Genomic DNA, 14,370 nt, shown 5'->3' on the forward strand with positions numbered 1-14,370 from the left:
TGTAATCGTATTTTTTCATTATTTTGGGATAATTTAATTTAAGTAATCAAAAATCTGAGGAGCCACTCGGGAACAGAAAGAACCGACTCTTTTTGGTGAGCCGAGCCAAAAATAAACGACTCTTAAAAAGCGATGGACTTCTCATCATTAGTGTGTAGGATGATTCAGGCGCAGTGATTTACAGAAAGAAAGAGCGTATGTCGCCATCTAGCGGCGGAAACACGTCATGAAGCATCTTCGAGGAGGGAGGCAACGAGGACATGCCATTCCACTGAACCTGACACAATCCGTGTAGAGACAGTCGCTTCATGTGCGGTGACTGAAGCCCGCAACGCTGCGTGTTTGTGTGGTTTTGCGCGTGTTTCTGTGCGTGTTTTGTAATGACTGCAGCGCTGAACTGTGTGAACTGTGAAAAAAGGTGGAGGCGACAGGGATAAATGTTGTGACACCAGCAACAGGTAGAGTTGCTTTTACATTCCTCAGCTGGTGATACAAGAGCACGTCTGTTCCTAGAGGAAGTACGGAAGTTGTCTGCTGTCAGTTTCGGAGCTCCTCATGTCGTTTTATACCGCGAGGTTTTGGGACCATTGAATGTAGACTGGGGCTTTTATTTTCTTAAATCCACAAGGGAGGCTTTCTGCATCTGGATTCACCTCCCGCTCATCATGCCCGTCCACAGGAGACAGGTAGGCGACCCTAGTGGTGGTCTAAGGTGATCTGAGACCACCACCTGCTTTAAGTTCTTTTGTTTTCATTCAGGCCTGCTGTCTTTAACATGTCTGTCAGTCCTTTTTTATTCCCGAGCTCATACGTGTACAGTACGAGCCCTACTCTTCTTCTGTTTAAGACTGTATTTTGTAAAACTGCATGCCTTACCGTTCACTCACTGGTTAAGTTAACCCTCTTTGTTGACAGTCCTTGGTGAGTCAGGATCTCCTCAGGTTTTTCTCAGCACACTGGCATTTTCACTGACACACCCCCAAATCTTAGTTTCAGTTGATTTTTAGGCTGATGACATTTGTTTATTTTCCCAACCTTCTTATTGCATATCTGATGAAGGATAAAACTTGATTATTTCATACAATACAAACATGATTCACCCTTTTGTAAGATGTGTATCAATGTCTAACTATTCATTCATGATAAGTGAATTTTCCATCACTCTCTCAGTGTGTATTTACATTTTTGTCTTAAAGCCCAGTATCGAACTGCTGGAATTTATGGGAGTGGTGAAAGAGAATGGAAATGAACAGACATCACTTCCTCCTGTGGTAAGAAAAACACCTTGTCCACTTTAACGACATCATAATTAATCCATACTACTTTACCTCACAGATCATTTCAACCATTTTCTGTCCTTGAGTGTGACTTTTTTTGTCCCACAGCACACTCCACTTTCATACGACTATGTCCTTGTTGCCAAAACGACTGACAGCCCACACAGAGAGGCGTTCAAAAAGCAAAATGAATACATTGAGGAGCTGAAAAAGAAGCATTTAAGAGTCACAGTAAGCCATGAATAAAAAGAGTGTTGTAACTTTTCCTTGCAAAGGTTACATGTGAAATGAACTCGTGTATTATCTTTATTTATTCCCAATAGAAAATTATTGATGATGATCTCATCTTCTACGGGATTCAAGCACCCAAAGAAATATTTGAGAAGTACAGGTATCTGCTCAAAGTGTCTGATGCTTGTAATTGGAGCTCGGATCAGAACGTTGTACCTCTCAGCACCAGGTAAAACATGATGCTTTAACTGTTATGATATTTTAAACACTGTTTCCAGAATCTGGGATTTTATTTGACATTACAACATCTAGGGTCAGCTTTTTATCTATAAGGCAGCTTAAAAGACCTGTGAGGACTTTCTAAGTGATCTTGAAATAGTCTCACTTTTATAGTTTGCCTGTTTTGGCAAATAAAAAAACAGGTAGTCTACTCGTTTTATACAATAAACTACAGTAAATTGATTTTACACAGTTTGCTTGTTACGATGTTCTAAACAACAGCTCCATGTATCTATAAATAAATACATTACCTCATCACTTTGAGTCCTGCTAAAAGTTGTCTTGAGCAAAGAAAAGAAGCGTTTAAAAAAAGTCAGCTCCCCATTCTTTCTCACCTTGGTAAGAGTCAGGTCTGTACCACAGTGGGTGAAAGTGCTCATGGGAAATGTAGTCTTAATCCCAGAAAAATGCTACAGATTCTGGATCGTCCTCACAGCGTCTATAAGAGCACATTCTTAAGTTATTGATGCACCTATGACTAGACTGAGTGTTTTTTTAAGTCTTTTAAAGTCCATCTTTACAAATGATGCACGTTTTTGTTCCAGGATAAGAATCGTGCACTTCATCTTGAATCACACCCCTATACGCTCAGGAGGTAAGAAAAACTCAGCATTCCCACACCAGTAACTGGACACCTGGTCACTCGTGTTGTTTCTTTCACAGAGGTTCTTCGGGATCTCATGAAGATTAAGGTCTTTGAGGCAAAGTTCTGCTTACATGAGGTAAATTTTGTCTCTTTCAGCTCTCATCTGCTAAGGATGAATTATGAAAAATATTGCCACTGTACACAGAATGAAAACGTGAATCAGTTTTGTCCTTGTGAATCAACATTTGAATGATTTGGATCCACTCACCCTCATGATAAAGATAGTAGCACTATCATTGGGTATTACTGGTGGTTAACCTTTCTCCCCCTTGCTCAAGTGTTTTTCAGTTTTTTTCTCCAGTTTATGAAGTGAAACTTGGCAATGACGTGTTAAAACAATGCAACACGGCCAGAAAAGAACAGCTGCTCACGAGTCATATTACTCACTGAGTCATTCTCTGCTGGGTGTCAGTGGGCATGTGTGAGAGCTCAACGTGCACATATACTGTAGGCATGTTCATGTGTGATCCTGTGTTTACTCAATAAACCTGTGGGAGGATTGAAAAAAATAAAATGTAATACATTTCTTAAATTGATTCATAATCTGAATCAGCGTTCATTCAGGATGTTCACTCATTGCATATAAAAGCTGGTTTCTGATGTTTTTACATCAGAAACCAGCTTCTGTGTTCAGGTTGAACGCGCCAACCATTGTGCACTGTCTCCTTCACATTCATCGTTTCCTTTGATTTATTTTGCTTCTGCTTTAGAAAAAGAAGCAGCGAGAGCTGAAGGAGAGCTGGGCACGATGGACAGCCTGTCTCCAAGGGCAACCCATAACTGCTGTCAGGTTTGGACTGCAACACAACAGCCTATTCATTACCCCGCTTTTTACACTCGCTCTCATTGCTGCATTATTGTTCTCATGTCATCCTACTGTGAGGCAGGTTCAAGTATCAGCCAGAGAAAAGCAGGCATGTCACCACCCACACATGGAGCAGACGCTGTTTGAACTCGTTATTTCACATTATATACAGGGCTTAATGCTGCTGCACATCGCACTGTCCTCATAAGCAGATTGTCTTTTATAATGGCATCTAAAAGTAGGACATGGTATCAATGAGCTTTATGTTTGCATATTTAGGTAAGAAGATAGTTTGATTTTGAAATGACAGCTTACAAGACAAATGTCAACCCATTTTCACTCTGGGGTTTGGAAGTATCTTGCAACATCACTTGACCAAATTAAGAACAGAACTTCTCTCCCCAAAACAAATTATTATTAGTATGCAATAATATAAATATAGGGTACAATTCTGTTGTGGAAATTTCCTGCCTTTCCATTTGCCTATGCGGAATCCAAACAGCACGAGGTGTGGAGAGCACATTCATACAGGGGCCAAGCCAAGGACAGCAGCAGCAGCAGCAAAGACCCCTGGGGGAAACAGAACTGAGCTGGCATCAGTGATAATACAAATGACCCTGGTCAAATCTGACACAGCATAAAAGGAGGAGCTTGAGTGGAAGTGGGTTGCGAAGCAGTAGGCAGGTTAAAACGCTTAAAATAGAAATGCTCATTTTGCTATTTGCCAATTAGATGTGTTGATTTCCCCAGTCAAGCTGTCAGCTGATCAGAGCTGGTGTTGAGAGTAGCTGAGAGTTAATGTTTGGTACGCTTACCCTGATGTTAACCTGATTCACTTGATTAAAAAGTATATGTATCCTGGGTCACAAGATCCCCAGAGACCCCTGGGTTGTGTATCTGGGCATAATCCCTAATGACTTGATCCACAAAGAGGATATATGCCTTTTTAAAATCCTGATTCTTGCTTGTAAAAAGGCTGTCAGCGGAAACTGGTTGAAAAGTGATCCTCCAAGGTGAACACAGTGGTTTGCCACAGCGGACAAATTATATTCTGTGGAAAAAATTGACTCGTTACTGCAGACTAAAGCATAGACCCATGATTGAGGCTGGCATAGACAGATTATCAGACTAAAAAGACAGGTGGTGATTTCCAGAAGACTTTTTAGAATAAAAATATAGATACTGAGACCTATCCCCTTGCAATATTTATGTCTGGTTATAAACATACATACATATATATATATATATATATATATATATATATATATATATATATATATATATATATATATATATATATATATATATATATATATATATATATATATATATTTGGGGCTTTATTATTTGTTATAATATTGAAAAAAAGCAAATAAAAGGTTTTTAAGAAGCATATAAGTAAACTTAAATTAACATTTTTCCCCAATCCATCGGTCACCTCAACTATTTGATGTATATTTACATTATGTATATTTATATCATTTTTTAATCTTTGTAATTCAAAAAATGTGAAACCAAACAGGAACATGTTGCATTACCTCATTAATACTATTAAAATTATGTTATGACTTCTTTTACATGTTTAACACAGTAGCTTATGTATTGTCTTTATTAGCATCCTAAAAGTTAGCTTGCCCACAACACGCTTTGTATAAGTTTGAAAATGATGGAAATTTGCAAAATAACAGAAAAGGAAAAAAAACTTTCTTATTTACCTGTTGATGCTTGTACTGAGAGGATATAGAGTGAAAAACTGGATAAAGCATAAGGGATACCATGCAGGAAAGTAGCATGTTGGGTGTACATGGGGTGCATGATCTAATCTTTGAGCTAACTCAGTGCCCTAACATACTGTGCTTAATCAGTCAAGACAAAGATTAAACATTTTACAGTCATAATTTAAGTCTGTTTGTAGAGTTAACATATAAAACATGTTGACTTTTAGAGATTTAAGTATATTATGTCCAATCTAAAAGACGTTAGTTACGGTGTTTTCATAATGACAAATTTCACAGAGCAGTGTGTAATCCTACAGACATAATGAGTGCTCCTTTTCACCTCGTGAGCTTTGTAATCTCTCTGTGTTGATTCATGTTTAGGAACTACTTTGGGGAGAAGGTGGCCTTGTACTACCTGTGGCTGGGTTGGTACACATACCTGCTCATCCCGCCCGCGCTCATTGGGGTCATAGTCTTCCTTTATGGCCTTGCCTTCTTCAACAGCTCACCGCTCATGTGAGTTTCCACACATCTCCACACTGTCTGTGCAGCAGCGGAGCGTTTACAGGATAATGAATAAAGTCTTTTTTGTGTTGTAGAAAAGAGGTTTGTGAGGCTGACACTGTCATGTGTCCACTTTGTGACAAGAGATGCAAAGTGTGGCAGCTCTCCGACACGTGCACGTATGCTAAGGTAGAGCAGTGCATTCACAGCACACATATGAATGGTTTAATGACGCTTTGGGTTCACTTTAAAACTCATCTATCCACAGGTGAGCCTGCTGTTTGATAACAATGGCACGGTGCTATTTGCCATGTTCATGGCAGTGTGGGGTGAGTTTTGTGTATCTTACATGAATCACTGCTTTGCTTTTCTGTTCAAGCTGAGATTTACACCAGTCACATTTAGTTCAACAGCAATTCAGTTTCATCCCCTCAAAAAAATAGAACAATAGGCCTATTTCTCAAAAATGATCAAATTTTAAAGAGCCAAATCCTTTCCTAGCACTGTATCTTTGGCTTGGTCTTTGTTGGCTGTGCAAGAATATCATACAAACAAGGCTTTATCTGCCTAAAACGCACTTCATCCAACTGCTCTGACGTTGCATGATCACTGAGACATGCACTGCCAAAGAGGAGCAACATCAGTAGAGAAAACCTACACGTCCTGGCCGTCTTCATCAGCCCGCGCCATCTGGTTGTGGGGGTGTCTTCAGCAGGACTTAAAAAGAACATTTTTCATGGCTTTTCAAATGTTTACATCGTGCTGTCAGACATTTTCTGAGGAGGAACTGGGCGAGACTGCCTACAGTTGTCTTCAAGAAAAGAGGTCACATGAGGCAGAGGAAGTGTGAAAGGGCAGGGTGAGAGGTGAGGAGGAGGATTGTGTGTGATGACAGAGAAGTTGAGCATGGATTCAGTTGGAAATTTATTTTTGGCGACATGAAAGTTCCCCTTTGTACCACAGAAATAAAACAACTCGACTCAGTATTTTAGTTTCAGTTTTTATTTAATTCCAACAGAACCATGTGTGAATAAGTGAATCATATCTCTCCTAAACATCCTTGTCATTATAAATTTAATATTGATCAGATAAGTATTTATTTCTGGTGGCCCAGATAATGCTGGTCTCTTTTTCTTCTTCCCTGTTTCTTGGTGCTGTTTTCCAGTTTGTATTCTTTACTGTCACTCAGCTTTGTGAGCTCATACTTCACGCTGCTCTTTTCAGCGACCTTGTTTTTGGAGTTCTGGAAGAGACACCGAGCATCCTACGTGTGCGAATGGAAAGTGTCTGACTGGTGTGAAGAGGAGGTATGATCAGCTGGCGACAGCTGTAAACATTACATCTCTCACATCTCACTCTGATAACACTGAGGCAGCACTCTCTAAAGTTGTTGTTTTTTTTATTTAATTCTTATTCGTCACTCTAGGAGGAGCTGATTCTGGAAATTGTGAACAATGCCAACTGCCGACCCAAACAGTATAAACACTCTTATCTGCGCAGCACTTTGGTTCTGATCTGTGTCACCGTGATGGTGAGAGATTAGCATCTTCAGGTTCAGTCTATAAAAAGCAGCAGGGTGACTTTAAATAGGATGTCATGAATGTGCAGCAGATATCGATCAACTCTTCTGATGTGTGTTTGTGTTTCTTCAGATACTGTTGATCATCGGCCTGACGCACGCCCTGGTGGTGTTCAGGGTCATGGCTGCAGTGCTGTTGGCTGAGGGATCATGGGAGTTTTTGAGCAACCACTCAAACAGCGGGGCCATGATGCTGGGAGCCGTCCTCCATTACCTCATCATCACAGTCATGACGCGGGTACGCAACTCCCTAAATGTGTGACTTTGTTACATTTGTGTTAGATTCTGTTCTCAGTGACCGTGTCTCTGTTTTTCACAGGTCAACAGGATCGTAGCCATGAAGCTGTGTGAAATAGGTATGTTTGCTATTTCTGTCCTGGTTATCATTATTTTAATACAGTCAAATCTTAAAGGAGGCTTTTGTTATTTTTTTACGCTCTTGTGTCTCTGCAGCTTTAAATGTTGTTTTGATGTTCTCTTGTTTTATACGAGAACAAACAGCACAACTGAAGCAGGGAGGATAGACAGATAAAGCGCAACATGTTCAAGCTGAAAACATTTTAAGAGAACATTACAACAGTTTTACAACATCTGATATCACTGACTGATATCACAAGTAGGGATAGGTGCCTTTGACATATGAAATGATACAGTACCAATGCCTGGTACTTGGCAATCGATAACTGTACTCAACAGTACCAATTTTCAGTACTTTGTGAGTTTATGTTATGATAAATATTAATTTGTTTAATAATAAAATCTCAAAGTTTTTCAATTCGATATTTATTTCTCAGTAAATAAACTGGCAATGCTGCGTTCATGTCCAGCATGGAAAAATTGCCTACTCTTCCATTCCCTCACAGTCACAAGGATATGGTTTGTTTTATTTCATGTGAATTGGTACCTGGTACTACAGTTGGAATCCGGTCGGTACCCATGAAAGTATCTAATTCAGTACCCATCCCTAATCACAAGAACCTTAAATCTGTCTATTCATCCAGCCACAGTTTGCGGTCTCTGAGGAATTGGGGGGCACCTTAGTGCTATTTAACTGACTTTTGCATCTTTTTCTCCCCACTTACACCACTGTAGATTTACAAACAAAATTAACAACGTTGCTTAAAAGAAAAAAAAAACAAAAACAAAGAAAAAAGCAGGGAAGCCCAAATCAACAGTTCATGTTGAAATCTAAAGGAACGAGTACATTCATTAAAAAGCCTCAGCTTTCAATGCGGAAGATGAACATTGGAACAATTAAAGAAATATAGGGCAGTTGTAAAAATGTGTGTCATAGGTCAGGTGGAACTCCAGGTAGAAAGGTGAAACTCACTGAGGACATCCAGAGGGGAGATGAGGCATGACAGGATTTTACCTGCTGCAGAATGTACACAGAGAAGGGAGAAGTAACCATCATGAATGAATCAACTGACATGAAGTCTGCTCTTCTTCTTGTAAACTTTATCTGTTCTTTTTTAAACAGACATGATGTATAGAATCTGCTTTAATTTCTGTGACATTTGAATCACCTTCTGACATTAGTATTTTGATCATGGGTTTGGTTTAAATGTTTCTTGAACTAAATGTGAAACTGAACATCCAAGAAGAAATTAAAATAAACTTTAACGTGATCCCTTGAAATTCAATTCTTAATAATGAGTGCACAGATTATGAAAATATTCTGCTAAACTTAATTTAAATAGACTTATTAGGATGATATATTGAACTTTAACGAGGGGATATTGTGCTTTTTTTAGGATTTGTATTGTTCCTCTGGTACCATATTGGTCTCTTCACATAATTTAGATTTAAAAAACCCTGTTTTTCTCACACAGTTGTTTAAGAAAAGCTCTTATTTCAGCCTTATTCTGAAAAAAATCTTCTTTTGCTACTGTCTCTTAAAGACTCCCAGTTCCAAAAAACCCCATCCCTCTGATTGGCCAGTTCCTTAGAAGCCTGCCAGGGGCATACCTTGGTGTTTATATACTGTGTTTTAAGCGGTTTACAGACAAATTGTACATGTTTAGTATAGACTTTCAACATTTTTATATTCATGTTAAGAATAAAGCAAGGCAGGATACCCCCTCTTTAAAAAACTGCAGTAAGGTTTGTGAAATGCACACACTTAAAATAATGTTTGTCTTCCTCAGAGGAAACAAGATCATTTGCTGCCACAGAAAAGAGTTTCACAGTTAAGATGTTCACCTTCCAATTCTTCACCTATTTCTCCTCCCTCTTTTACGTCGCCTTTTTTCTTGGCAGGTAAGCTCTTATGATACAATTCAATATTCACAATTTTCAACCCTAATACTGTCATTTAATCACTGTTAAGTTAAAATTTAGGTAAAAAAGGTTGTTGACATGGCTGAAACTTATCACTGAAGTCAAAAACCCTCAACAACTGTTCAGATAAAATAAAATTGTTGTCCTTTCTTAAGCATCGAGCTTGTTTTTGTAACTTTGCAGGATAAACGGGCACCCAGGCGGATATGTCCGCATTGCAGGAAAATGGAGATTAGAAGAGGTGAGTGACATGAATTCATGTTACTTTGATGTGATTAAATAAATACTTTTTTTTGTACTCAAATGGAGAAGGATTTTGATTTAGATTGCTTTTAAAATATGTCCCTCCACTGTACAGTGTCATCCCAGCGGGTGTCTCACAGACCTCTTCATCCAAATGGCGATCATAATGGTGCTCAAGCAAACCATCAGTAATGTTTTTGAGTTCACTGGCCCGTGAGTATTGATCAGACTTATTATAGACTCTCTACTGTCTGCTTTTTGTTATCTGTGGTTTGAAAAGCTGTCCCTTGTGTGTACCAGCTGGTTCAACAGATGGCTAAAAAGGAGACGGACAAAAAAGCTGCAGAGGAAATGTGCTCACTGCTACCTGAAAGATGAATCTGAGTCAAAGTACGGAGCTGAACTGTGTGAGAACTGCAAGCTCCGAGACTGGCTCAGCAACTACCGGCTCAATGACGTCGACTCCTTCAGTCTGTTCAATGAGTTCTTGGAGATGGGTATGACTACCTCTGAATGAGTAAGATGAGACAAACACTGGGTTTATTTATATTGATCACGTCATACTTTCCTCTCTCCTCAGTGATCCAGTTCAGTTTCACCACCATATTTGTGGCAGCGTTCCCACTGGCTCCTCTGCTCGCGCTCATTAATAACGTCATCGAGATTCGCTTGGATGCTATTAAAATGGTCACACTGGAGCGCAGACTGGTTCCTAAGAAGACCAATGATATCGGTGAGCTTTTTATCATATTTGTCAGGTAGTATTTCATGTTTGCATGGCCTCCTCATTATGACATGTCCTCTTCTTAGGCGTGTGGATCGACGTGTTGGAGGCCATTGGTGTGTTAGCTGTCATTGCCAACGGACTGGTCATTGGTGTTTCTTCAGACTTCATCCCTCGCCTTGTTTACCGCTACCGCTATGGCCCATGTGTCAACAGCAATGCAACAGATATTGAGTGAGAATCAATCCTTTGGAAAAGTTTGATGTCTTTTTTTCATGTTGTTTGAAATACCTCATCTGATTCTCTTTGATTCCAGCTGCATGGCTGGTTACATCAACAACTCCCTCTCCATCGCTCGTATAGGCGACAAAGACATCCGTAATGAGTTTTCAGCTGATCAGATGATCACTCCCAGTGGACTGAATGTCTCCTCCTGCAGGTCTGTTCTCTCTCACAGTAATCGGCACGACTCTGACATTTAGCTGAGAGAAACCAAAGATGAACCATATAATTTCAGTTAACTGCTTTTAGTTTGCTTTTATTTTTTCTGGAGAAGTGCACAGGGGCAGTTTGAGTGAGTCTGAACTTTGTGTCACATTTTCTACTTTCTTAACATCAAACACATGACCAGTACTAATACAGATTCAGTATAACTGCAGAAGAGAAAAACAGGGGGATGCTGAATAGGACTTGATGTGTCAGGGAACAAAACAGACGTGGGTGAGTCATTATAATGGCCATAATGATTATGGGTATTTGTGTAATTATGATCAATTAGGATCCTTTATCCAGTGAAATAATGTGAATGAGTTACTAAGTAATACAACATGTGAACGACAGTGTGAGTACAGGAGATTTGACTGGAATAAACTCAGAAAAAAACGCTTTATTTTGGATGCTGGTTTTGCCTTGTTGTTGAATCCTGCATCCCATGTATGAAGGCGGCTTGAAAATGCACAGAGGCTACTGTTTTGAGTGGGTGGCTGGTGTTTAAAAGCAGTATAAACTAAAAAAGTACTCCGAGAGCGCAGACCTCCCCCAAGCATATTGTGATTCTCATGCAACGCTTAAGTCCTACTTTAATGTTATACTCCCTTTCAGCAGACTGTCTGCTACAATTTGTTGTAAGTTGCAGGTTTGTACGATAATTTGTTACCTGACAGTGTTGAAAATTATGATGACCAAGTACATATTTCATATTCCAGATCTTAGTATTCAGAATATTGCCAGGATCTGGATTGTACTTTTACATCTGTCAGAAATTATGGTGACCTTGTCCATTTCTCGTGGAGTTATATACATATATAGTGAAAACGGCCCTATCTCACGATGATAAAGAATCTTTTAAAAAAAGGCCTGGATCCAGACAGTGATTTAGATCACCCCCAAAAATTAATCACGTCTTCCTTATTCCATTTTGAACATTTTCTGAAAATTTCATCAAGATCTGTTTGTTACTTTATGAGTTATGTTCACAGACAAACAAACGAACAAACAGACAGTCAGAAAAAGTCTCCCAGAAACATAACTTCCTTGGCGGAGGTAATAAGCCTTGAAATATATCTTCAGGAAAAAAACTGGTCAGTATTTCAATAAGTGATTGAAGTGAAAATCTTTGCGGTCTTTCTGTCTTCACAGCTATAAAGACTACAGGAGCAATGAAGACTACAGTCTCACTCCACAGTTCTGGCTGATATTAGCTGTGCGCTTCGCATTCGTCATCTTGTTCGAGGTAAGGCAGATCAACCACCAACAAACAAGACACTCTTTTTTCACTGCTGAACAGTCATCCTGTGACACCAAACACGTGACGTATTTTGTGATATAAGATATTTTGAATGTTGTATCATACATTAGGAGGGAACTTTTTGATTGGTACAACTCCAGGAACGGCACTGTATCACTAATTAGCACTTCCAGGGACTACAGATGAAAATTAGTCTAATGGCTAGCTCTGGCATATTTACATGGATGTTGTGTGTGCTGAAATGTTTTTGAATATGCACTGCTGTGAAATAAAAATAAAATAAAATTACACAACACACAACACATCTTATTGGAGATAGATCTTACGTTCCCAATTACGATGGATGGAAGGACGGGTCGATGCCGTCACTTCTAAGCTCACACCTCAGTACCAGCACATCGTCCTCACCTCCTTCTCCTCACCTTTGGGAAGACATCAGGCCTTACATCAGTTAGCATTGAAATGCTACAGGCTGCTAACAGCTGAGTTCACATGTAAACAATGCAGCCATGGTTAAATGTAGTATCTCCAGACAAACACACGGAGGAAAGGAAGTAAAAATATCACTGAAGCCACAAAAAGTTTTGTGTTCATGACCAACAAATGAGCCATACAAAGTAATGATCCACTCCAAATACAAAGATTACGAAAAAGAGACAAAAAAGTTACAAGAAACAGACAAAGAAGAGAGAGCTGCTGCAAAAGGCAGCCATAGCCAACAGGGCGGCGCCTAGCATGTGTTATATGTATATGTGTGATTTATTTTGATATTCTGTTCACTTCTTTTCTGTTGACAGCATGTTGTTGTCATATGTAAGTTCATCGCGGCTTGGTTTGTACCTAGCGCTCCCATGCAGGTGAAAAATGATCGGCTGTTTGATAAACTCAACCGACTGAAAGAGGAGCTCAGGTAAGTTTCGAATGAAATTGTTGGATGAAGCAGGTCTACTAGGCTTCATTTATTCATTAGAATCATTCAACACCACATCAAATTTGTTTTAAAGCTTTTATTTCACAATAAATGCCAAATGCCTGGGTTAACACAAAGGTTCCCAGTGTTTTTTTGTTATATCCTTACTATTGACAAACCCATCTTGTGTGCTGGATCAGTAACCTCATTGGTTGATCAAGAATGAGCAATGACGTAATCTTTTGATTTCTTTGTCAGCATCATTTTTCAGATGTTGAACCACCAGATAGGACACATTTACTCCATACCTGTGAACTACAGGCTCTGCTTCCAGTCACTTTGATTCCAGCTAGCAAAACTTGTATATTTTAATGTAGGCAAAAGAAACAGAATCACCTCTTGATAGGCACTATACATGGATCCATCCATGTTTCTCTTAACACACTTCTTTTTTTAATGTCTCATTTGCAAACGTTGATTCAAACGTTAAAACTATTTAAGTACAGGTGCTGAAATGCTCTAATTACCTCTCTGTGCATGTTAAGAGTCAAGGAAGGGTCTCAAACAAATGTGTATGGACATCTAATTTATCCTTGTTTTTCTTTATTGCAGCACATTGGAAGCTTAACAGCCTTCAGACCCTTCAATGTTACACATTTTCTACTGAGAACATGACCCTCAGTGTTGCCTTGTGCATTAAGACGTCCAGGCTACTGCAGTGCTGAGAACACTTTGAAGCCGATAATCGCCTCTGCAGAGTTCAGATGGAGGCTCCCGCCCTCTGTAATGGTTTGCAGTCTAATGTAAAGTGCCGGCTAGCTTGATCCTCATCTATGAAATAGACTTCAAAGACAGACGAGTTGTACAGTAAATGTCTTTCATGAGATAATTTTAATTCTATTTTAAGAATGCACTGATAGCTTACTGCTGGATCTCTATATTTGTGAGATGTATGTGAGTGTTTTTATTGATACTGAACATAATTTATACTGCTTTGGCTAAAGATTGTTTGCAACAATGCTGCCTTATACTGTAAATGTAATGAATGCTGTGATGAAAGTCAGTTCTGCAGATTCATTCTGATGGTGTCTTTTGTAAATCAGACATGAGAATGTTTTGCATTATTTTATATTATTGAATAAAAGAGGAAACTTTGACCCTCAGGAAACACCACTTCTGTTTACTTTTTTAATTGACTGCAACTAACTAGACGATTGAAAGCCATTCTAGGGCTTTAAAGTAATGTTTTCTCTGTTGTGCAACATTCTACTTTTGAATTAAATTATGACTCTTCAAACAGAGGCTTTTATTACAGACCAAAAGGGACTTAAATCACTGTAATAGCAAAGAAATGACATTAAGTGTTTTTTATTGCATGTATTCGCATGTACATTTCATTTTCCATGATCATTAACCTGTTGAATCCA

General features: G+C 39.0%; 1 protein-coding gene across 1 annotated transcript; it reads left to right on the forward strand.

Moving 5' to 3' along the window:
• The first annotated feature begins 230 nt into the window (after positions 1-230).
• On the forward strand, positions 231-14,109 carry LOC141796984 (anoctamin-9). Its single transcript, XM_074678340.1, has 24 exons — positions 231-686; positions 1,197-1,271; positions 1,386-1,508; positions 1,601-1,737; positions 2,333-2,382; positions 2,451-2,509; positions 3,144-3,223; positions 5,338-5,472; positions 5,556-5,649; positions 5,729-5,789; positions 6,685-6,767; positions 6,887-6,991; positions 7,113-7,277; positions 7,359-7,395; positions 9,187-9,298; positions 9,503-9,560; positions 9,678-9,775; positions 9,863-10,059; positions 10,143-10,295; positions 10,373-10,520; positions 10,603-10,725; positions 11,925-12,018; positions 12,831-12,943; positions 13,556-14,109. The coding sequence occupies exons 1-24, from the start codon at positions 666-668 to the stop codon at positions 13,569-13,571; spliced, it is 2,337 nt and encodes a 778-aa protein (XP_074534441.1). The 5' UTR covers positions 231-665; the 3' UTR covers positions 13,572-14,109.
• Positions 14,110-14,370: the final 261 nt, after the last annotated feature.

The sequence above is a fragment of the Halichoeres trimaculatus genome, unplaced genomic scaffold, assembly GCF_033239565.1.
Source record: "Halichoeres trimaculatus isolate MK-OKI-2021-1 unplaced genomic scaffold, fHalTri1.1 fHalTri1_scaffold_10, whole genome shotgun sequence".
In the NCBI taxonomy this organism is placed as follows: Eukaryota; Metazoa; Chordata; class Actinopteri; order Labriformes; family Labridae; genus Halichoeres; species Halichoeres trimaculatus.